Below are 24,144 nucleotides of genomic sequence, written 5' to 3'. Positions count from 1 at the left end.
CATTCAGATTCAGGACTTACCAGACTTCATAACCACAGGACCCAATTCCTTATAAGAAATCGCCTCCTGTATATATATAAACATCCTACTGGTCCTGGTTCTCTGGAGAACCCTAATACACATATATATTTCCTAATGTTTTTAAGGTTGTTAAATGTAAAAAAGGGATTCATGCTAAACACAATCCTTTTTAACTTATTTTTCATTTAATACAATATAACTAAAATTTAGCCATATTGTTACATGTCACTATAGTAGTTCATTTTGGCTACCTTATGAGTGTCTGTTCTGTGGCTATTCTACAGTTTATTCATTCATTCTCCTGTTGATGGGCACCCGGGTTGATTTCAGTGTTTTGCTACAGAAATAATTTTTTTAAATGAAAAGAATATTAAAGTATATTTCCTCCCACTAAAAAAAAAAAAGAAAGAAAATAAGGGACAAAGTGATATGGATACAGAAATTTTTGAATGTTTGTGAAAGGGAATACTGAGAAGAGCTGTGAATCTCAGGATTCTCTAAGATTGGATTAAATATAGTTGGGTAAATGGATTTTGTTGGGAGTGGGCTATTTGGATTTGGTTTGGATTTGGTTTCTCTGTTAAGAGAACAAAGTTTTCTTGGAATGCTGCTTTTGATAACGAATTGTGTGAGTTTCTTTGCCTTTAAATGATCTGTGTTTGCTTTTGAAATATTTTCACTTTGGTTAAGTGAATAAGTATTGTCTGCCAGATTCTAAAAGTTTGACCTCCAGCTACCTTTGAGATGCTTCAAAGTAACCCTGAGGCATCTCAGAGAAATATTAAATTAACTATGATTACCTGGTATGTTAAATTACAGGGAAAGCATTGTCAAATGAATGATAAGCCTTCTCCAGTTATACTGTATGGATAAATGTTATTAATACAGATATTCTAAAAATTACATGAAATTCCTAAAAATCTGGTATGTCCTGATAAAATGTTACCAGTCATAATTCTGGTTATTGTAACCAAGTTTCTTTACTGATTACATCATAATCAGGTGTTTAACCATGACTTTTATATCTTTCTGTCATTTAAAGACAGTTATTGTTGTATTCTGATGCTTTTGTCAAAGTGCTTTACCTTCAAGAAGATTCACTTCTTGAAATTTCCTTCAAGAAGGAAATTTTGACAAGTACAAGTCTCTGATAAATTTCAGATTATACCACTGAACTGGGTAAGAAATTACAGAATCCTGATAGAAAACCTGGTGGCTTCATAAAAAGTTAACAGAAGGATTAGTTACTGAGTGAACTGGTGAATATAGGTATAATGTTTATGGGTTTTTGTCTGGAATATTACTGGTTTTGATCTATATTTTTCAGATATAGGGAAGCCCTTCCCCTCAAGCTACTATGACTTAACAGCAATTGGGTAAATTACACCTCTATGTTTAGAATCGAAATGCTATTCTTTTCTCTCTGCCTGGTCTCTCCAGAAATAGGAGAGTCTCAGGTTCTGAGGAGGCTTATCAAGTGAATGGGAAAAACTATCTCCTGGCATGTGCAAGAATTTTGATATTTTGGAGACCTCTAGAAAAGAGAAGTCCACTGAGGCAGAATCTGATGGCAGGACTTTGTCATGGATTTCCTGGCCTTGAGAGGCCTTTGTGGGAATTCAGTCTGAGACTCCTGAGGAGTTCCACCAAAGCCAGTGTGGAGGAGCCTATGTGGTCAATAGACTGGACTTATTTTGGAAACAAATTAGTCTTGATTCGGCTGTGTTTGTTGGAGATGAGGGTAATTAGGGAGAAAAATATTATGTTTCAATAGATATTAAATTCTAGTTCTGTTAATGCTGTTGTGTTAAGCACACTTTTGCCTTAATATTCAGGAGGACAAGAAAATTACCTAACAGAGTTATCACAGAGTATAACTACTCATGATATATGACACTGCTTGCTTTAAGTCTATTGCTAAAAGCACATGTACAAATGCTTGTGTGACAAATGGGTGTAATAGATTTTATATATATATATATATATATATATATATATATATATATAGCCTCTAAAATGATTCCCTATTAACATACCTCTGAGCTTGTTCACAATATCTGATCAGTTTTCCCCCGATATGAAAAACTAGGCAGATATAAAGGAGGCCTAGCACCCCAGCTGCTTGCTGGTGCAAGCAGCTGACTCACCCCAGCATTGAGGAATGGATATTTTGATCATCAAAGTTTTCTACTGAAAGATTTACAATCAAAAGTTAAAATGATGGAAGAATCTGCACACATTGAAGTATGGGGAAATCATTCTGGCTTATACATGGTGTAACTTAAACTTTACTGACCAAAGTGGCCTGTTTTGTGAACTTTCAGATATGCATTGTACACCTACTTTGGCCATTGAGGATAAAAGTACATTTGAAAGTCAAAATAGAGTAACCATGGTTCAGACATCCAAGGTAATACTAGGTGGCCATTGTGGATGTGACCTCAGATATGTTCCTGGGTTGCTGAATTTTCTGAGCTGTGTCAGACTAGGGGACACCACTAACCATTCTCAAAGCAATGTCTGCTGGCAGCTAGAAGCTGCAGCCTTACATTTTCAAGGTTTCCTCTTGTAACAATTAAATTTTTAGACAATAAGATTCTGTAGATTAGATGTTGGCATAAAAAAAGGAGACTGTGTAGTGGCCAATAGCTCCTATTGTGTATATGTTAATACAACACCAGAAGTTAAAACCTACTTAAATAAAAGACTGGCTATCTGGCTACAAGTCTCCCCAAGGTGCTGGGTCCAGACTAGGTTTCAGGTTTATTCTCCTGATTTCCTCAGGGAATGATATCTGTTTTCTCTCTTAAAGTTAGTTTGAATTGGGTCGGTTGCATCAAACTGGCAGACCAAGGGATTGAGGTTTTAATCATACCAGACTCAGATCCAGGACTTGGAACTTAGGGATATTTATAATTTGGTGTACCTTCCCAAAACTGAGGCAGGACTATGCCCCATTTCAGCAGGAAGTACCCAGAGTGGTTGTCCTCATGTTCTCTGAAAGATTTGGGGAAGGTTGAAAGACAAGGTGGGATTGAAACCAAGTCCCCCTACACCTGAGTTTCTCTGCTGAGTTTATGATTAACCTCTATACCCAATATGTTATTCCCTTTCTTATCCAGCACCTGTTCTCCTCAAGATTGAGAAATATCAAAGAAAAGGGGGATTGAAACTGAGCAGGACCCTGGGCCTCCTGGACATGAAAGCCTTTCTGGCCCCCAATTCTTGTTTGTAGAAATTACGTTTCATTCAGCTCCTTGACCCTCGATGAATTCCAGAAAACAGATTCAAACAGTTGTTAATCAGGGAAAGGATAGAATGCAGAAACAAAGGAGGAGCAAGCAAGAAACAATAAGGCAGCCTTGGGAAAGGGTCCTGGTTCCTCCTCAAGAAATATACATAAAAATATCTTTAAGTTCTTCTGCAAGCCCCCACCCACCCATGTGGAGGATGGCAACTTCAGACTGAGCACAAGATTTCTGGAACACTGCCCTGTTACCTCACCACTGAACAGAAGAAAGTCACACACCCTGCACCCCAAATTTTGCCTGTAAAAACTTTCCCCAAAAAACCATCAGGTAGTTTGGGGTTTTTGAGCATGAGCCACCCATTCTCCTTGCTTGGCCCTACATAAATCTTTCTCTGCTCCAAACTCTGACGTTTCAGTTTGTTTGGCCTCACTGTGCATCAGGCACACAAACTTGTGTTCTGTAACACTACTGGTATATGACCTTCTTTTCAGTAGTTCTTGACCTTTGGAGCTGCCACTACTGGCAGAGAGTTCCTAAAACATTTGGAATTTCCTAACTTTTGAAAGCAATCAAGATATCTTTTGTTAGTTAATGAAGTGACTTTGGAAACCCCCTATATAACCTAAGGATGGGTGCTGGTTGTCAGTGGAGACAATCATGTGATTGGAGGGGTGGAACTTCCAGTCCCACCCTCTGACATCCAGGGAGGTAAGAGGGACTAGCAGTTGAATTGAACCCTATAACCAATGATTTGATCAATTTACCTATGTAATGAAGTCTCCAAAAATAACCCAAAAGAATGGTGCTTGAAGAGCTTTCAGTTTGGTGAACACATTGAGGTCAGGAGAACAGCACGATTAGAGTCGCATGGAAGTGCCGCCACCTTACCCCATTTCTTGCCCTTTGCATCTCATCCATCAGGCTCTTAACTATCCTTTTATAACAGGTGATCTAATAAGTAAATGTTTCTCTAAATTCTGTAAGCCACTCTAGAAAATTAATTAAATCTAAGAAGGAGGTCAAGGGAACCTCCAATCTATTTGTGACTGGCAAGTCTGATTGCCCCCTACAGTCTTGTAGGTCTGAACCCTTAAACTGTGGAATCTGATGCTATATCCAGGTAGATAGTGTCAGAATTGAATTGAATTATAGGACACCCAAGCTGGTCCAAAGTGTGCTTCTTGGATGTGTGAGGAAACCCCCTCCCTCACACATTGGAACTGGGTGATCAGAGTCCTTATATCACAACAGAATAAATGCAAAGAGAGTAGAAGGAAGGAGATAATAAAGAAAATGATACAATCATAGAAATAACCAACAACTCAAAACATAGTTTTTGAAAAAATTTATAAAATTGATAATCTCCTGTCAAGATCAGAGAGAGAAAACAAAGAAAAGAGAGAGAACCGATTTCTAAGATCTGGTTAAAAAAGGCCGGGTACATAATTATGAACCCTATAGACATTAACACGATAAAAAGAAGATATTATGCACAAGCCAACAGTAAATTAGAACTCTGAACAACTTGGACAAATCCTTTAAAAACACAACTTACCAAAGAGGACACAAAGAAATAGACAATTTGAAAAGAGTTATCTTTATTTATTTATTTTTTATAAATTTATTTATTTTATTTTGTTTACTTTTATTTTTTTGGCTGCATTGGGTCTTTGTTGCTGCATGTGGGCTTTTCTCTGGTTGCCACGCGGGGGCTACTCTTCATTGTGGTGCACAGGCTTCTCATTGTGGTGGCTTCTCTTCTTGGGAGCATGGGCTCTAGGCACGTGGGCTTCAGTAGTTGTGGCACACGGGCTCAGTAGTTGTGGCTCGTGGGCTCTAGAGAACAGGCTCAGTAGTTGTGGCGTACGAGATTAGTTGCTCCGCAGCATGTGGGATCTTCCTGGACCAGGGCTCGTACCTGTATCTCCTGCATTGGCAGGCAGATTCATAACCACTGCACCACCAGGGAAGCCCCATTATTTTTATTTTTAAAAATTATCTGTGAAATTTAAAACTCCCTCCCCCCCAAAAACTTCCCAACACATGTCTTCACTACTGAATTTTACCAAATATTTATTTTAAAAATAAATACATAACAGAAATTCTCCTAGAGAACAAAAACAGAAGAAAGATTTCTTGACTTGTTTTAGGAGGTTAAAAACCCTCAAAATACCAAAGAAATTATAAGAACTAAAAAACATTATAAACAAAATATTAGCAAACTGAATCCACATAATACTTTATGAACAAGACAGATAAGTTGCAGAAACACAATTTTGTTTTACCATTTGAGATTCAATAAGTGTGACTCACAACATTAAAGGGAAAACAAAATATGTAAAAGATTTTGTCATTTCATGATAAGCCCTAATGAAATTCAGTAGCCATCCATAATAATAATGATAATAAAAAACATTTAGCAACTTTGAAAGTGTTCTTAATCTAATAAAAAGTATACATGAAACACTTGCAGCAATTATCATAACTAATATTCTCTTGAATAATTCTTATCCAATACAAGTAAAAAGATGAGAATGTCAGATGTCAATTCTATTCAACAGTGTACTGCTGTTCACAACAAGTGCCATTGAGCAAGAAAATGCAATAAAAGAGATCATGAGGATTGAAAAGAAACAACTGGAATTTTCATACTTAGAGCTGTCATGAGAGTATGCATAGAAAATCCAAAAGGACCTACAGATAAAATATTAAACTTAATAAGTTAATTTAACACGGATACTGGAAACAAGGACAAAATATCTTTTAACATATTTCTATAGATTAGCAAAAACCACACAAACACATACACATGCACACAAACTCTCATATAAAAAGAGTTGAAAAGCCCTTATATTCTGAGACTGAAGATCTGTTTTTGAAAGTCAATCATCCAGAGGTCATAGTTAAAGTCATGGGTAAATTAAGGTTTTCCAAGGTAAGGACACAGAGGAAAATCACAAGTCCAAGAAACCACCTTTGAGGGATGATGACTTGGGGGAGGGAGGAGAATAAGAAGAGTAAAGAAAACAAGGAAAGGCATAATAAGAATGTAGAAAAACTGTTACAAGACATCAGAAAGCATAGTAATATCAGAATTTTTAAGCAAGTAAATATTCTAACTCAGTTCTTTTAAAAGGAAAAATGAGGGCTTCCCTGGTGGCACAGTGGTTGAGGGTCCGCCTGCCGATGCAGGGGACACGGGTTCGTGCCCCGGTCCGGGAAGATCCCACATGCCGCGGAGCGGCTGGGCCCGTGAGCCGTGGCCGCTGAGCCTGCGCGTCCGGAGCCTGTGCTCCGCAACGGGAGAGGCCACAACAGTGAGAGGCCCACGTACGGCAAAAATGAAATCTGTTGTGCTCATATAACTAAAATATCCAGAGGTAGGTCAGTCTCCACATGTGGTCTTTGGCTCTGTTATCATTCTGTTCTATTTGTGAACTTCATTCCTGGGCCAGCTTTACCTATGGAACAAAATTCTATAGCAACTTGGAGGTTTGAAGGCATCATACCCCCAAGACAGAGTCCCTCCTTCCTCAACCACCAAATATAAACTATTGCTTTATTTAAGTGGGATCACCAATTATTCCAACTAAGTGCTGAGGGAGGAGGTGAAATTCTGTTCATTATCTTAGACTTTGGTTCTCATCTGGGGTCAATTTTGCCCCCGAGGGACATTTGGAAATGTCTGAAGATATATTTGGTTATTGTAACTGGGGAGGTACCACTGGCACCCAGTGAGTAGTGGCCATGGATGCTGCTAAAAATCCTGCAGTGCATTGAACAACCCTCCATAACAAAGAATTATGCAGCCCAACACGGGATATAATAGAAGCAGTCGACTGTTCTTCTGATATTTTGGCTTTGCTTAATGATGGATCATTGTTTTGTGAGGAGATGGAAAAACCCTCAGATTCATCCTTTACTTTGTGTTTGACACATTCCCCTTTACCTTCGACCTCAGAACCCACAACTGATCCTCAAGCTAGTTTATCTCCAGTATCTGAAAGCACCCTCAGCATTGCTATTGGCAGTTCTGTTATCAATGGTTTGCTTACTTATAATGGGCTTTCAATAGATAGATTTGGTATAAATCTTCCTTCACCTGAACATTCAAATACAATTGATGTATGTAACACTGTTGACATAAAAACTGAGGATCTGTCTGACAGTTTACCACCTGTCTGTGACACGGTAGCCACTGACTTATGCTCCACAGGCATTGATATTTGCAGTTTCAGTGAAGATATAAAACCTGGTGACTCTTTGTTACTGAGTGTTGAGGAAGTACTCCGCAGCTTAGAAACTGTTTCAAACGCAGAAGTCTGTTGCCCTAATTTGCAGCCTAACTTGGAAGCCACTGTATCCAAGGGACCTTTTCTGCAGCTTTCTTCCCAGTCTCTCAGCCATAATGTTTTTATGTCCACCAGTCCTGCACTTCACGGGTTATCATGTACAGCAGCAACTCCGAAGTAGCAAAATTGAATAGAAAACGATCCAGATCAGAAAGCGACAGTGAGAAAGTTCAGCCACTTCCAATTTCTACCATTATCCGAGGCCCAACATTGGGGGCATCTGCTCCTGTGACAGTGAAACGGGAGAGCAAAATTTCTCTTCAACCTATAGCAACTGTTCCCAATGGAGGCACAACACCCAAAATCAGCAAAACTGTACTTTTATCTGCTAAAAGCATGAAAAAGAGTCATGAACATGGATCCAAGAAATCTCACTCTAAAACCAAGCCAGGTATTCTTAAAAAAGACAAAACAGTAAAGGAAAAGATTCCTAGTCATCATTTTATGCCAGGAAGTCCTACCAAGACTGTGTATAAAAAGCCCCAGGAAAAGAAACGGTGTAAATGTGGGCGTGCTACTCAAAATCCAAGTGTTCTTACATGCCGCGGCCAACGCTGCCCTTGCTACTCTAACCGCAAAGCCTGCTTAGATTGTATATGTCGTGGCTGCCAAAACTCCTATATGGCCAATGGGGAGAAGAAGCTGGAGGCATTTGCTGTGCCAGAAAAGGCCTTGGAGCAGATCAGGCTCACTTTGGGCATTAACGTGACTAGCATTGCTGTGCGCAATGCTAGTACCAGCACCAGTGTAATTAATGTCACAGGGTCCCCAGTAACAACGTTTTTAGCTGCCAGTACACATGATGATAAAAGTTTGGATGAAGCTATAGACATGAGATTCGACTGTTAAATCAGTGGGTCTTTAAACCTACCTCTGGTAGGGAAATAGCTACAGTTTTACGGCAGCTATGGTTTTGTTGGTTTAACTTGCCGGAGCTCCTGCATATAGATCACTTGTATCAAGTGTTTTCATTGCTAAGTTATATGTGTTAGTGTCAGGGAAATAGTTTGCAGATAATGGAGGAGTAACCCTACAACTATATGTCCTTAGTTCTTACAGAACCTCATAGTTTGAGAACAAATGCTGATGCAACTGATTTATACAAAACGAACTTTGGCAAGGAAAATAACATTAACCTCACTGTTTATGGTCATGCTTTGTGCATAATCAAAGTTTATGATTAAATGTAAGGAAGTGGTATCTAGTCAGTCCATAAAGATTGTGCTCATATTTTGTGAAAAAGTAGCCAGTAGTTTGTTCAGGAGACTCAGTGCTACCTTCAGATGCCATTGATGTTTCTCCTGTTGAAAAGCTGATGTGTCCAGCTCAACCTTTGTGCTGACATAATACCATTTCTAATCATGAAAATTGGCTACTGGTGTATGTAGCAGTTCTTAAATCAGCAGTATTATGAAAGAAAAATTGCCCCTCATTAGAATGTTGAAGAAATCTGTCTTTTAAAAGTGAACAAACTGAAATTCTGTCAGACTGCAGATGTTTTTAGTTGTTTATGCCACAAAACTCTTCTGAGTTGATCCCCATTTTTAGTTAAGTCTGACTCATTTCTAGGGAAAAAAACAAATCCTTCACTTTGAGCAATGTTCTAATTAGATAAATGAAGTGGAGAAGAACAGTTCTATTCTGAAGGTAATTGAATTTAGACTATGGTATGTGACAGAATTTTTTAAAAAATTATTTAAATGTTTTATTTAGAAATTGGGATTTATTTAAAATAATTTTAGAATAATGCTCCAAAAGTTACTCAGATTTATGCATTATACCTATTGCCATTGGCCACTTCAAAGTGATTTTCGTTTCCTCTGTTTGCCACAGACTTTATTTTGAATATGCTTTTTTCTTTCTTTCCTGTTTTTTTTTTTTTAGGGTGCTATTCACTGTGGAGACTTCTTTATAGAGGTCTAATAAAAATGCCTTTTTATGAAGCCTGTGCGTTTAGTTGGGTTTGAAGCTAGGAGGATATTCTTTAGAATACTCTTTTGCATGTAAAGCACAAACTATGTTTCAGTTTAAATGCACTTCTTCCCTGTAATTTTTATGGGGGAGATAAGTGAGTCACAACATTCTGTTGAAGGGAAATCTAGTCAGTTGCTTGAAAGAGCCCAGCCCAAATAAAACAAGGACTGACTAGGTTGTAAAGAAATGACCTTATGATTTAAAAGAAGAGTTGCTGCTTTGACAGTGCTTATTTAAAGAAAAATACTGCTGGAAAATTTTCAGTTTCTACTACGTTCACCATCTCTCCTGAGATCTGACATATGTTGAAGTTATGTTTTGATTTGGCACACAGCATGTTCAATGATGGTTACTCACCTAGTACAAGACATGGAGAAGAAACCTTTGGACACAGAGCAGATGACACCTTCTGTTTTGTAGTGTATCCTGGTGTCATTTTCTGTGAATGTGGTCAGGTAGAGTTGTTTTTGTTGTTGTTGTTGGGTTTGTTTTTTTTTTTTGTCTCTTTTGGTGGGTGGGGGTGGGCTAAAGCCATAGGAAGAAAAATGTGATGTATGTGTCCAGTATGTACTATTTTGTTTTTGTTTTGTGAGAAGAGTTGAACTATTTTTGATAACAAGAGTAAATGGTGGAAAATGAAAAAAAAAAAAAAAAGAATTATGCAGCCCAAAGTGTCAACAGTCCAAAGCCTGAGAAATCTTTAGACAAGAGTTTCTTAAAATTAAATGTTCATCTGAATAACCTAAAAGACTAATTAAAACACAGCATTCTAGTTCCCATTCCAGGATTTTCTGACTCAGTAAGTCTAGAGTGGGGCCTGAAAATGTCTTCATCTAACAAGCTCACAGGTACTACTCCTGCTGGTGGTCCATAGTCAACACTCCATGAAACACTCTAATCAGGGCCCTGGCCTGTAGCTGAAGGTGCAGTGAAGCATAGGACAGCATGTTGGCTCTATAAGATGAGTTGGAGTTTAATGCATCCTGGAGAAATAAACAGCCGTGCTAATGCAGAGAGAAAAAACTATGTCTTCAGTCATTTCCTACCCTGCCCAAATCCTAAAGTCCATGTTGTTCTAAAATGTCCAGGTGGGAGAACTGCTTCCAGTACCCCTGGCTTCCGAAAAATTCCGCTTGCTCTGACCTCCCTTCCTAAGTCCTTCAAAAAATATACCCAGACCTTGCCTGCGCCTGCCCGGAGCCAGCGGTCCTCCACGCACCCCGCATCCAGGGAGACGCGCTGCACACCAGCGAAGCGGACATGGGCAGAGCGATGGTGGCCAGGCTCGGACTGGGGCTGCTGCTTCTGACACTGCTCTTACCTATGCAGATTTATTCAAATCAAACAACTGTTGTAACACCTTCAAGAAACTCCTCCCAGCATACCTCAGCTGCCCCCAATCCAGCGAATGCCACCACCAAGGCAAATGACTGTGCTCTGCAGTCAACAGCCAGTCTCTTGGTGATCTCGCTCTCCCTTCTACATCTCTATTGTTAAGAGATTCAGGCCAAGAAACATCTATACTTCTCCATCCTCTAAACCCAATTCAGATGGCATCCAGACATCCAGTGTGACAAAGGAAAAAAAAACAGGTCTTCATTGAATTAATCTGCTAGTTCCACACCTTATTTTATTGACAGAAACTGCTGGGGATCCCAAATTTGATTGGTTTGAAGAGCATGTGAAGGGTTTGACTAGATGATGAATGCTAATATTAAACCTGCTGGAGTTTCCTATACAAGATGAAGAGAGACAACATCCAAAATTAGTTAAGAGATGATTTCCTTAAATGTGGCTTAAGAAGTATGGACACATAAAACTCTACCTTGAAAGAATAGATTTTATCTTACGTAGAGATAAAGAATGAGATGTAGAACAGAGATTCAGTTTTCATTTGGCTCATTAAATTTATAAGGCCATAAAACAATGAGGTAAAACAGAAAGCTTCTGTGATTCTATTTATATGTACATTAGAAGGAACTTCCAGGTGCTACTGTGAATCCTCAATGTGTTGTTTCAGCAGTACTAATTTAATGCTGATGTACCCTAGAGAAAGCTTTATGTGAAGCTATCACTGTTCTCTTGGGAACTGAAATCTTTCCCTTGGGGATTGGGTTTGACATTACATTTGAATTTTTATATAGTCATTGATATGTACCAGGGCAATGATGGATTGGAATCTACCCCAAATCCAAGCATAATGAGTACATTTTGCTTCTATACTTATCAACTATTCTTATTCAAAAAGAGCACTAGATTCATTTAGCTAAACAGATAACAAAGAGTAGAATTATATTGATCTCAACTAATTTCAAAATGCTTTTTATTTCTGCATAATGTGGAATACTTTTTACAGTTTAAAAAATGATCTGTTTTGAAGGTAAGATTGACAAATCTTGAAATTAAAAAAGCAAATATGTGAAGGAGCTAAACTATACATCAAATATATTTGGCAAGGGAAGACTGGAAGCTTGCTTACATTAAATTCAGAAAAACTTTTATACTCTTTTCTGTAAATACTTTTTTTAAAACTGAATAGCCACATTTGGAACACTTTCTGTTATCAATCAATATTTTTAGATAGTTAGAACCTGGTCCTAAGCCTAAAGTGGGCTTGATTTTAGAAAGTAAATCTTTTCACAACTGCCTTGATGCACGGAAACCTTTTTAAAAATAGACACTCCCTAAGTCTTTTGTTCACATGATCACACACTGATGCTTAGATGTTCCAAAATCTAATATGGCCACAATAGTCTTGATAACCAAAGTCATTTTTTTCCATCTTTAGAAATCTACACTGGAACAACCATATCCAGCAGATCTCAAGCTACTATGTGTGTGAACGAACCTTCTCTTTTGTTTCATACCTGAATGCTGTACATCTATTTTGGATTGTATATTGTGTTTGTGTATTTGTGCTTTGGTTCATAGTAACTTCTCATGTTATGGAATTGATTTGCATTAAACACAAACAGTAAAATAAAATTTATATATATATATGTGTGTGTATATATATATATATATATATATATATATATATATATACCCAAATTCTCCCCTCTTCCCCTTCCTATTCTTTTAATTAAATGAGTTTGGATTTTTTTAATGAGGTTTCTAGGAAACTGTGGAATAAGCAAAAGAATCAATAAACATAAAGTCAACAATGTAACTGACTTGATAAACCACAGATATCAAAGTCCCAGAGAGCAAGAAAAGCCCTCTTGACTCTTTGCTTGAACATTTAACTACCCATCTGCACTATTACTCCTCACCCATCCTGCCTCTCATGCATTCTCACTGGAAAATGAGAAACAGGATCCTTTTCTGATTAATCTTTATATGTAAACTATAGTTATAATATGGGCAGAAGTGGTTTTCTCCAGAGGAGCTCAGGGCAGAAACAAGGAGAGCGTGATATTTTTTGCTATGTGAGAATATCTCAATAAGAGGAAAATCTAGAATATCAACTAAAGAGGAAAAAAAGGAAGGAGATAATTTTGAAAAAAAAAAAAAGACCATTAACGTGGCAGTTATAGCAACTTAGATTATTTTATTAAACAAACACATATGCAAGTGAGCGATCTTGCCTGGGATCCATCTAGAGCAAACCTTTCTCTCAAGGAACTTACAAGTAGAAAGAAAAGAAAAACAAAAAGAACTGCAATGTTGTGGGTACAGAGTAATGTGGATCTCAGCATGACACCACACAAGGGAGGGTTACTTCCACTGTAGCACTAAAGAAGGCCTCCTAGAGAAAGAAGCTGCTCAGTTGGCCCTCATGGTTAGAAAATCATCCAAGCAGAGACAGAGATATTATGTTAAAATAGTTCAGCATCTCTGCAAATACAATTATCTCGGCATAATTATAGTTAGCTCACTTTAACAAATGATATTTCAGCAGAATCACAACAAAAGAGTTCAAATAAGAAGCCAAAGGGATGTCACTGTTAAGTCATGGACATCATTTCACTTATTCCGAGGTATATTCTTTCTCACCTCACATCTATGAAATCTGAGTGGCTCCTACTATTGATATTGTCTCATAATAACAATTTTTAATTATTTTTCTGCTAGTGTATAAATTGTGATTTAATCTTACAAACTATGGGCACTCTGATTTGTCCAAATCTGATGATTATTTGATGAAATATGATGAGATTGACTCCTGGGCTGACAGAGTTTCTGGACTCCTGGTTACTGATCCCAAATGGAAATGGAGACATGGTGAGGGCTCATGAGATACTCTGAAAGGACCTGTTAAGATCACAAGCAAAAAATTGTTCTACATAAGAGATATTTGTACACCATGTTCATAGCAGCATTATTCACAATAGCCAAAAGGTAGAATCAACCCAAATGTCCATTGACAGATGAACGGATAAACAAAACAGCCTTAAAAAGAAAAGAAATTCTAATATATACCACCACATGAATGAATTATAAGGACATTATGCTAAATGGAATAACCAGTCACAAAAAGACAAATAGTGATGATTCCATTTATATGAGGTACCTAGAGTAATCAGATTCATATAGACAGAAAGTAGCATGGTGGTTGCCAGGGACTAGGGGAGCAAGGAATGGGGAATGTGGTTTAATGGGCCGAGTTTTAGTTTACAAGATAAAAAAAGGTCTAGAGATAGGTTGCACAAAATGTGAATGTACTTAATACTACTAAACTGTATGTTTAAAAATGGCTAATGCAGTAAGTTTTTAACTCATGTATATGTTACCACAATTTTTTAAAAATAGATTTATCAGGACTTCCCTGGTGGCGCAGTGGATAAGACTCTGTGTTCCCAATGCAGCAGGCCTGGGTCAATCCCTGGTCAGGGAACTGGATCCCACACGCATGCCACAACTAAGAGTTTGTATGTCACAACTAAGGAGCCCATGAGCCGTAACTGGGGAGCCCACCTGCCTCAATTAAGGAATCCACGTGCTGCAACTAAGGGGTCCTCCTGCTGCAACTAAGACCCGGCACAATCAAATAAAAAAATAAATATTTTTTAAAAATAGATTTACCTAAAGATGGGAGTGGGGAAGAAAGGGGAAAGGGTCTGCTGGAAATACTGAGGCTAAAATATGTAATAGATAAAATGGAGGGAAACAGTGAGAGGATGGACAAAAAAGAAAGATTAAAAAGGAAAACTCACCTGCGCCTCAAAAACCGTAATGCAAGACATATCAAAAGGACCAAGGAGGGCACTAATATTGCCAAAAATATCAAGCTGACGGAGGTGGGGTGACCTGGCAATTGGGAGAGGACACAGGGATGTCACTTCAAACCCATTCTCTAGTTCTCCTGGCTTTGTTACCCACCCGAGTGTCAGCACCACCACTATCAGCTTCTGATGCATAGGCATCTGTGATTCTCTCTCTCATATTCCTGGATATCATATATTCACAGCCACCCTTTGTCTCTCCCTCTTACCCCATCCCACCCAGTCTATAAGTCCTTCATTCTTATCTCTTCTATACCTTAGATCATCTATTTTCATTCCTCTTGGAACTGTAGTCCCAGGAATAAATCTCAACCTCTGTCTCTCTGTCTCTTTTTCTCTCTCTGACTCTCTGTCTCTCTCTCTCTCCTTCCCTCTCTCCATTCCTTTCTCCCCCCCCCCGTCCCTCCCTATCTCATCCATCAAATCCCTCCATTTTCCCAGTCCCCTCCTCTGTGCTTGAGGACCATCTCCTCCCATTCCCAGCTGGGCCCCAGTCCTTCCTCACCCCAGTAGACGATGATGTCCTGGTCTCCTAGACTGCTGTGCTTCACTCGGCAACTCAGGCCAGTCTCCTCCCCAGCCGTCACATCCAGGGTTACTCGGAGATACCATGTCCCATCAGCATTGGGCACAGTATCACCTTGCCGAGTGCCAGACTGCTTCTGCTCGCCCCTCATCCACATCACCCACACAGGTTTCGGGTAGAATCCTGAGACATGGCACACCAGCAGCAGACGGCCAGGCCCAGGACTGGGGTCACTGGACAGCCAGGCCTCGGGCTTCACTGGGGCAGGAAGAGGCAGGGAGACTGTCAGATTATGACTCTAATCTAGAGCATAGGCATTCAGAAACCCACAGGTTTGGACAGTGACCTCTTCTACTCTTAGGGGAATCAAATCATTTATTGATTAAGCCCCTCTCTCCTTAGGTACCTCCTACTCTTGAATTCAAAGAAGGTGGCAGGACATGAAATAGAAAAGTCTTATGAAGAGAAAAGAACTAACCTTGCCTCTGTAGTTCGGCCTTCCCTGCATCGAGGACACCAAGGAGAAACCGAGGGCAGGTGTCTGAGAGGAGCGTCTCTATGATACCCTGGATGCCTTTGTACTGAGAGGCGAATGCACAGAACTGCTGCGCCCTGCTGCCGCCCTCTGGGGCAGGTGCACATGAATGATTCTTAAAGCTCGCGAAATCCAGTCCTCCTAAAGCTCCCCTCAAAAAGCTTCCTATGGACTTCCCAGAATGCAACTCACAGCCTCCTATGCACTGGATCACAAAGGGGTCTGGATACAAGGAAAACAGGGACAAAGTTACTAAAAAGCAAACAAGAAAGAAAGTTATGGGGAAAGGACGTGGGGCTTTGGATTTGGGGGGTGGGAGAAAGGTCTGAGATGTGAGATGACTCAAAAACTAATTGCAGTATTCAGAGCCTTTCCAGAAAGAAGAGCATTGGGGAAAGGTATGCATGTCATAAATGGTGGGGACGGTCTGCTGTAAGGCTGTAGGGTGGGCATGAGGGGAGAAGGGGAGCAGCTTGTGATGGACTCAGGAGTACAGCATCCCAGGGTGAAGGGGAGAGTTACACTGAGAGAAGGGATCAGGCAGGAGATGCTTGAGGAGACGGATTGGAGGAGGAGGAAGTCACACTTCAGTTCACTCAGGCACAGAGTAGAGAATTGAGGGCTTTGTCCTTGGGGTTAGAGAGAAGCCAGTTATGCACAAACAAACCAGGAGATGGTTACAAAGGGGGATCTTCATTTATCACACAGGGGTGCAAGAAACAGGAAGAATCTGGGATACTTGTTGGAGGTGTGGAGTCAGAGTTGGAGACTACTCTGGAGAAGTGTGTGCATGCAGTTGGGTAAAGTGGGAGGATGGAACCAAGATCCAAGAGAGTAATAGCCTTAACCAGGAGAGAGAAAAACCACTGGGAATCTCCCCGGAGCAGAGGACTGTACTCACATTCAGTCTGGACTTTACTGACATAGTCCTGCAGTTCCTTGGTCAATCCAATGAAGTAGGCTTGGAATAGGTCCTCCAGCTCAATCAACTCCTCATTACTGAAGTTGCCCTTTGACCAGGGTTTCAGGAAAATGGCTTTGCCCGAGTCATTGTCCCAGCCATGAATCTGAAAATCATCCAACCAGCCTGAGACTTTATATTGTGCCCAGGTGCCGTTGGCAATGGTAAAAGTCTGGATACTACGGTAAGAGGTTGGCCCCTGGAAGGCTGTGGGTGGTGGAAGGATAAGAAGAGTGAGGAGAAAGAAAGAATCAGGATGAAATGATAAAGAACCCAGAGTCTGAACAACAACACAGAGCCTAAGACATTTTCCTGCCCCAAGGCTTCTAGCTCCATCCCCAACCTCCAGAATGGGGGGAGAGGGCTGGAGACACGAGGGCCCTGACCCTTAGTGATAGGTGCAGCATGCTTTCATCCAGACCCCCTGCACCTGTTCTGGGAGCTTCCAGAGTTCCTCTTACCATCCTCATTTTCACCACCTGGGATGATAACTGCTAGCAATAGAAGTGGCAGAAGCAGCATTTCATTGGGAACTTCTGACCCTCAGAGGTGCTGTTTGATCTCTAATTTCAGCAAACCTTTTTCTCAGTACTCTATAGTGACTTCCTCTCTCTTCCAACTGACAAATCTCTTCCTCACCCACACTGCACGTCACAGAAATACTGTGTCTTCTACAGCTCTGTCCTCCCACTCTGCCTCTCATTTCCGCTCCAGCCCTTGACTTGCAGATTTTTTTTAAAGTCTCTGGCTTCCAGCTGTTCTCCTTGACCTCAGCTTTCTTCATATTTATTACTTTGGAAAAGCTCCCGTGTGATGTTAAAAGGTTATCTCACCTCCCCCATCCTTTATTTCCACATCTGTTAAATAAGAGGGTAATATTAAACAATTGCTCTGCTTCCAGTCTCTTTTAATCCAGAAGAATTCCTTTGGTTTATACACCCAACTGGACCTCCCTCCTCACTGCCCCTTTCCTCTGGCACTTTGACATTACCTCTTCCCAACGTTCTCAATGGCCCCTCTTTCTTATCTCATCCCTCTTACCTAGTCTCTCTAACCCACATTATGGTTTCTGAGTGTGGGTGTGTGTTGACAATCATTTACATGCATGCAAAGCATTTAAATCACTGCTTTATCGTATTTGATTCTGGGACCCAAATGCCAAATGCTTTCATCCTATGTGACCCAGGTCACTGCCACAAGCCCTTATTCGTGCAACGCAATCCAAACCCTCTCCCCATCTGTTCAGCACTCTGGTTCAGAATTGCTATAAAAATGTACACCTGATCATGTCAAGCTGATGCTTAAAATATTTCAATTACTTTCATGAAAAATAATCCAAACTCCTACTATGTATGTCAATTTTATATAAAAAGGCTCATATAGATATATCATTCTACAAGAAAAAGGGTGGGGGAGGTGAAAGGAGTGGGATCTATGAAAAGGGAAACTGACAAGACAATTTGTACCAGTGAACACTTATGAACATAAATGCAAGAGTCTGAAATCTGTATGACATGCAATAGAGAGAGAAGGAGATGGTTATATAGGCCCTCTAGACACACAGGACCCCCAAAGAATAATCTGAGATGGGTGGGACAACCTCTGATTAGAATCCAGCCTGGCTGAGGGTCCTGGCTGTCCTGGGGGAGCCCAGTGCTCTTCCTCTGTCACCAGCCTTCCCCAAGCTCCCTCTTCTCACCCCATTGGTGCTCAGGCCACAGGCATCCTCATGCTTGCCTTTCCCTGGGCTCTTACCTGGCCCTCCCCCAAGCTCACCTCAGTGGGTGGTTTTCCTGCTAGAGAGCACTGTCCTCAGCACTCCAGTGTCCTGTCCCTGCCCCAGTGTCACACTCTACCCCCTCATCCCCTCTCTGCCAGCGGAAACCTCACCCTCTGCACACTTCCCTATTCTAGAAACCCCACTGCCTTCCACAACATGCCTTTTACTTGGCCTTTCATTTCCCCATTAGCTCGTATTCAAGCTATTCTCTCCACTTTCTGGCTCCCAGCAGCAGTCCCTGCCTCTGTCCTGTGTCCTCCCCCATCTCACACCTACAGCAGTAGGAAGGGTCCCACCCTGAGATCTAGGGTAAATCACTTACTAGAATGCATTGATCACTGCCCTAGGTCTCAATTTCTCCCACTGCAAAATGATTGGACTAAAAGACCTTGACATTCTCCAATTCTGCTTCAACTTTAACATTCTTTGACTTGGTCTGTGTTCACATTCGTTTTTATTTACATAGTCTTTTCTTTCTGTGCCTCCTGGGCCTCATTTCTTACTTTTCTATGGCTCCATAATGTTCTCTATTTACCCTTAATCTGAGTCCCCAAGGTCTCATCTCTATTTTGTCACCACTCCTCCCTAATTTATCCATTCATTCTAAGTGCTGCTCACCACCTTGGCTAAATTTTGAAACAGAAAGCATTGCCTTATCATTAGACCGTTAGATTTCTTTGTGTAAATATATGAACAACAGGCAAGATGCTTTTTTTTTTTTTTTTTGCAAAATATAAGCCAAGAAATGAACAAGAAAAAACTACCACAAGACAGCGATATGCCAGGTAAGCTATAGTTTTATAAATTATTTATACATGTATATGCTGACCTTACAAGATGATAAGAAAGTCTTCAAGAAGCAAATCAAATAAGACATTGAAAACAAGAGAGGGAAATAGAAGCTTCCCAGGGCATTGTCGAGGGTTGGTTCCCAAGGCTTTTGTCTACAGTAGCCACATGGGTGAAGAGGTAATGTCTTGAGATCACCCCCCCCACCAAAAAAAAAAAATGCAGGTTGTCATGAGACTTTCTACTACACCCTCAGTGAAACTGGACCAGAAAAAAAAATCCATCCAACTGAACAGGGAAATAACAAGGAATGTTATGGTTGCCTTATGCTCTGCCTAGGAATTTTTTAAATTATTCTTATGAAATTTCTTAATCACAGGTTTGCCTCACATGAGTTTGGCATTGAAAATATTCTAATTAATTTGGAATGCCCAATCCAAGAAATTAATATCAAAAAAGTGGTTCCAGGAGAGGAGGCATGAATAGGTAGGGCACAGAGGATTTTTAGGATGGTGAAAATACTCTATATGATATTATAATGATGGATATATGCCACTCTATATTTGCCCAAACCCACAGAATACATAAAGTTTTTTTTCTCAGCAATCAGTAAAAAAGAAAAACAATTCTGATCAACTTATGCTGGACAACAGACTGGATTATCTTTCCATGTTCTCTAAATAAAATGATCATTTTTAAATTATTTCTCTGGATGATGTATTATTTCTAGAATTTTTTATCTAGCTTTTTATCTAGCTTTTATCTAGCTTTTTTTAAATTGAAGTATAGTTGATGTACAATTTTATATAAATTACAGGCATACAGCATACTGATTCACAATTTTTATAGGTTACACTCCATTTATAGTTATTATAAAATATTGGCTATATTCTCTGTGTTGTACAATATATCCTTGTTTGTCAGCTTTTTAAAAATTGAAATTTACTGTCACTTCTGTTGTGTCTTTTAAATATTAAGTATCTGACATAAATCACAGCAAGATCCTTTTGACCCACCTCCTAGAGAAATGGAAATAAAAACAAAAATAAACAAATGGGACCTAATGAAACTTCAAAGCTTTTGCACAGCAAAGGAAACCATAAACAAGACAAAAAGACAACCCTCAGAATTGGAGAAAATATTTGCAACTGAAGCAACTGACAAAGGATTAATCTCCAAAATTTATAAGCAGCTCATGCAGCTCAATAACAAAAAAACAAACAACCCAATCCAAAACTGGGCAGAAGATCTAAATAGACATTTCTCCAAAGAAGATATACAGACTGCCAACAAACACATGAAAGAATGCTCAACATCATTAATCATTAGAGAAATGCAAATCAAAACTACAATGAGATATCATCTCACACCAGTCAGAATGGCCATCATCAAAAAATCTAGAAACAATAAATGCTGGAGAGGGTGTGGAGAAAAGGGAACACTCTTGCACTGCTGGTGGGAATGTGAATTGGTTCAGCCACTATGGAGAACAGTATGGAGGTTCCTTAAAAAACTACAAATAGAACTACCATATGACCCAGCAATCCCACTACTGGGCATATACCCTGAGAAAACCAAAATTCAAAAAGAGTCATGTACCAAAATGTTCATTGCAACTCTATTTACAATAGCCCGGAGATGGAAACAACCTAAGTGCCCATCATCGGATGAATGGATAAAGAAGATGTGGCACATATATACAATGGAATATTACTCAGCCATAAAAAGAAACGAAATTGAGCTATTTGTAATGAGGTGGATAGACCTAGAGTCTGTCAGAGTGAAGTAAGTCAGAAAGAAAAAGACAAATACCGTATGCTAACACATATATATGGAATTTAAGAAAAAAAAAATGTCATGAAGAACCTAGGGGTAAGGCAGGAATAAAGACGCAGACGTCCTAGAGAACGGACTTGAGGTTATGGGGAGGGGGAAGGGTGAGCTGTGACAGGGCGAGAGAGAGTCATGGACATATACACACTAACAAACGTAGTAAGGTAGATAGCTAGTGAGAAGCAGCCGCATGGCACAGGGATATTGGCTTGGTGCTTTGTGACAGCCTGGAGGGGTGGGATAGGGAGGGTGGGAGGGAGGGAGACGCAAGAGGGAAGAGATATGGGAACATATGTATATGTATAAGTGATTCACTTTGTTACAAAGCAGAAACTAACACACCATTGTAAAGCAATTATACCCCAATAAAGATGTTAAAAAAAAAAAAAGAAAATTAGGGACAGTTAGTGATCTTGGAAACACTGTTAGGCTTTAACTGTTTTCCAAGTAGAGTACTGTAACTGTAATCATTGAACCTAAAGAAGTGAGAGAAGTTAGATGATCATATTAATCCTTCATCTAATCCTCACTGAGAGCTGAGAGTATTCCTGCTTTGGAATATTTTGTTAAGTGTCTATGTCCTACCTTAGTGGTGCATTCTGTAATTTAATAGTCTCTTAAGTCCCTTAAGTGTTTTCACATGGTAGACACAATTGGTATAGTTGCCTAATATTTGGCATTGCTACAGCAGTCTGTCTGGGCTACCTGTCCACCTGCTTTGGGGGAACCAGTTCTCTTCCACTCCTAGACATTAGTGGATTTTAATAGCTGGGTGTAGTCATGGAAAGAGTAACTGTGGGCATACCCTGAGATACACTCCCTAAGGAGTAGCATCAGAGGCTTCACACTGTCAGGGAATATAAAGTTTACTAAAATAATCCAGCCAGTCCAAATAAACAAGCAAATAACAATAACAGACTCCAGAGAGGGAGACCATTACCTGTATTATGTAATCCTCCTTCCCAGACATCATGATTGATTCAGGGAAAAATACCCAAGCAGGACCCCAGAAAGCCATCCCTTGTATGTTTTATAATGGGAGATATTGGATAATATTTCTCTCCTCTCTGTGAAGATTTGAAGATGTGACCTTAGGCTGCTGGCAGCCATGCCCCCTATCCTACACAGAAACTGCCTGCAATGGGAGAGAACAAAGCCAACATGGAAGAGAGAAAGAGAACAAGAGGCAAAGAGTAAGGGGTAAGATCAAGAGAGAGAATGCATATGAGAAACAGCTGGGCAGACAGACTGACTCACCTGATTCTAGGTATTCTGAAGGCCAGCTTTAGTGCCTCTCCTCTTGTGGTATAGTTATATAAGCACTTAACGTCTCCTTTTTTTTCTTTTACATGAACTAATTAGAATTGGGGTTCTATTACTTTTGTAACAGAGCAGGACCCTATGGGGCCTTCCCAGGGCAGAAACACCCTCCCATGTCCTCTGCCTGCCTCCTGTCTGTAGAAAAACTTGAGCTAAAGAATAAATTTAATCAGAGAAGTGAGAAAATGCAAAAGCAAAGAAAAGCAGTCAAACAAGACAAAATAATAATAGTTTAGCCATTAAACAAAATCAAGGACATTTAGTTCCTCCTCAAGGGTATTCTGAGGCATATCTGTTGAGCAGTTTTGCAGATACTGAAACCCTCACAAGGTGGAAGAGTTTAACTACATGATGACCAGATTGTAGCTATGACCTAAGCTGCTCCATCTTACACAATTCCAAGAACTGTCCTCAAAGACATAGGAACACACCAAGCCTGGAAATGAAGATTAATTGTACTAAAAAAAATCAAGATGACACTGATCAGACCACTGCATGAACAATTTCAAGATGACTGTCAGAGCTGACTGTGCCATTCTACATGTAGCCCCCTCCATCTGCCTATATGTCCCTAAAAGCTCTGGTCCGCTGGCTGGCAGTGGGGAGTTGGCTTTTGGACATGAGTCTGCCTTCTCCCCAGGTTCCCAGCCTCCTGAATAAAACAACCTTTCCTTTCCTACCAAAAAAAAAAAAAAAGTGGCACATATATACAATGGAATATTACTCAGAAACGAAATTGAGCTATTTGTAATGAGGTGGATAGACCTAGAGTCTGTCATACAGAGTGAAGTAAGTCAGAAAGAAAAAGACAAATACCGTATGCTAACACATATATATGGAATTAAAAAAAAATATCATGAAGAACGTAGGGGTAAGGCAGGAATAAAGACGCAGACCTCCTAGAGAACGGACTTGAGGTTATGGGGAGGGGGAAGGGTGAGCTGTGACAGGGCGAGAGAGAGTCATGGACATATACACACTAACAAACGTAGTAAGGTAGATAGCTAGTGGGAAGCAGCAGCATGGCACAGGGATATTGGCTCGGTGCTTTGTGACAGCCTGGAGGGGTGGGATAGGGAGGGAGACGCAAGAGGGAAGACATATGGGAACATATGTATATGTATGACTGATTCACTTTGTTACAAAGCAGAAACTAACACACCATTGTAAAGCAATTATACCCCAATAAAGATGTACAAAATAAATAAATATTAAGTATCTTACAACTGAAAAAAATATTGGTTTCAAGCTGGTTGCTTGGCAGAAGAAGACACAAACCTGAATTCTAGGGATCCATGACCAATACAATCTTCTTTTTTCTAATATAGGCAGTCCTTGCTTTGCACAATTTCAGTATACACAAATTTCAGTTACCATGGTTTATTTAAATAATGCCAATCCCCCAACAACATGGCTCAATTTCAGTTGCCACAGTATACTAAAGATTAGTAATTGAACAAAGCACAAACTTTACTAGTAACTCTTCATTCTATGAACGACTATGGAAATAATAAAAGTGCAATCAGTAACCAATGACATCAGTGACCAATCACAACACTTCTTTCACAGTCTGTCAG

The 24,144-nt window shown here is 39.9% G+C and overlaps 3 protein-coding genes across 4 annotated transcripts in view; 2 read left to right on the top strand and 1 right to left on the bottom strand.

Annotated features, from left to right (window-relative positions):
- Positions 1–6,183: 6,183 nt before the first annotated feature.
- LOC132426119 (E3 ubiquitin-protein ligase MSL2-like) lies at positions 6,184–8,843 on the top strand. Its single transcript, XM_060012942.1, is given in 3 exon segments — positions 6,184–6,187; positions 7,072–7,740; positions 7,743–8,843. Coding segments are annotated over 3 exon segments (1,404 nt in total). The 3' UTR covers positions 8,474–8,843.
- A 2,015-nt stretch (positions 8,844–10,858) lies between these two features.
- On the top strand, positions 10,859–11,095 carry LOC132423147 (signal transducer CD24-like). The gene has a single exon (XM_060008528.1). The coding sequence runs from the start codon at positions 10,859–10,861 to the stop codon at positions 11,093–11,095; it is 237 nt and encodes a 78-aa protein (XP_059864511.1).
- A 1,850-nt stretch (positions 11,096–12,945) lies between these two features.
- Positions 12,946–24,144, bottom strand: part of LOC132423137 (T-cell surface glycoprotein CD1b-2-like) — a 34,222-nt gene continuing 23,023 nt past the window's right edge. The window contains exons 1-6 of one of the 2 annotated variants that reach the window (XM_060008507.1): positions 17,307–17,367; positions 16,786–17,052; positions 15,828–16,106; positions 15,329–15,607; positions 14,755–14,848; positions 12,946–13,852 (exon numbers count right to left, since the gene is read on the bottom strand). In XM_060008507.1, the coding sequence (XP_059864490.1) occupies positions 13,831–13,852; positions 14,755–14,848; positions 15,329–15,607; positions 15,828–16,106; positions 16,786–17,052; positions 17,307–17,367 (1,002 nt within the window). In that variant the 3' untranslated portion in view covers positions 12,946–13,830. Of the gene's footprint in view, positions 13,853–14,754; positions 14,849–15,328; positions 15,608–15,827; positions 16,107–16,785; positions 17,053–17,306; positions 17,368–24,144 lie in introns of those variants that run through there. The other variant, XM_060008515.1, reaches the window with a different exon arrangement.

Source organism: Delphinus delphis, chromosome 1 (assembly GCF_949987515.2).
Source record: "Delphinus delphis chromosome 1, mDelDel1.2, whole genome shotgun sequence".
NCBI lineage: Eukaryota > Metazoa > Chordata > Mammalia > Artiodactyla > Delphinidae > Delphinus > Delphinus delphis.
The sequence above is the reverse complement of the archived record's forward strand: the minus strand, read 5'-3'. Positions and strand labels throughout refer to the sequence as shown.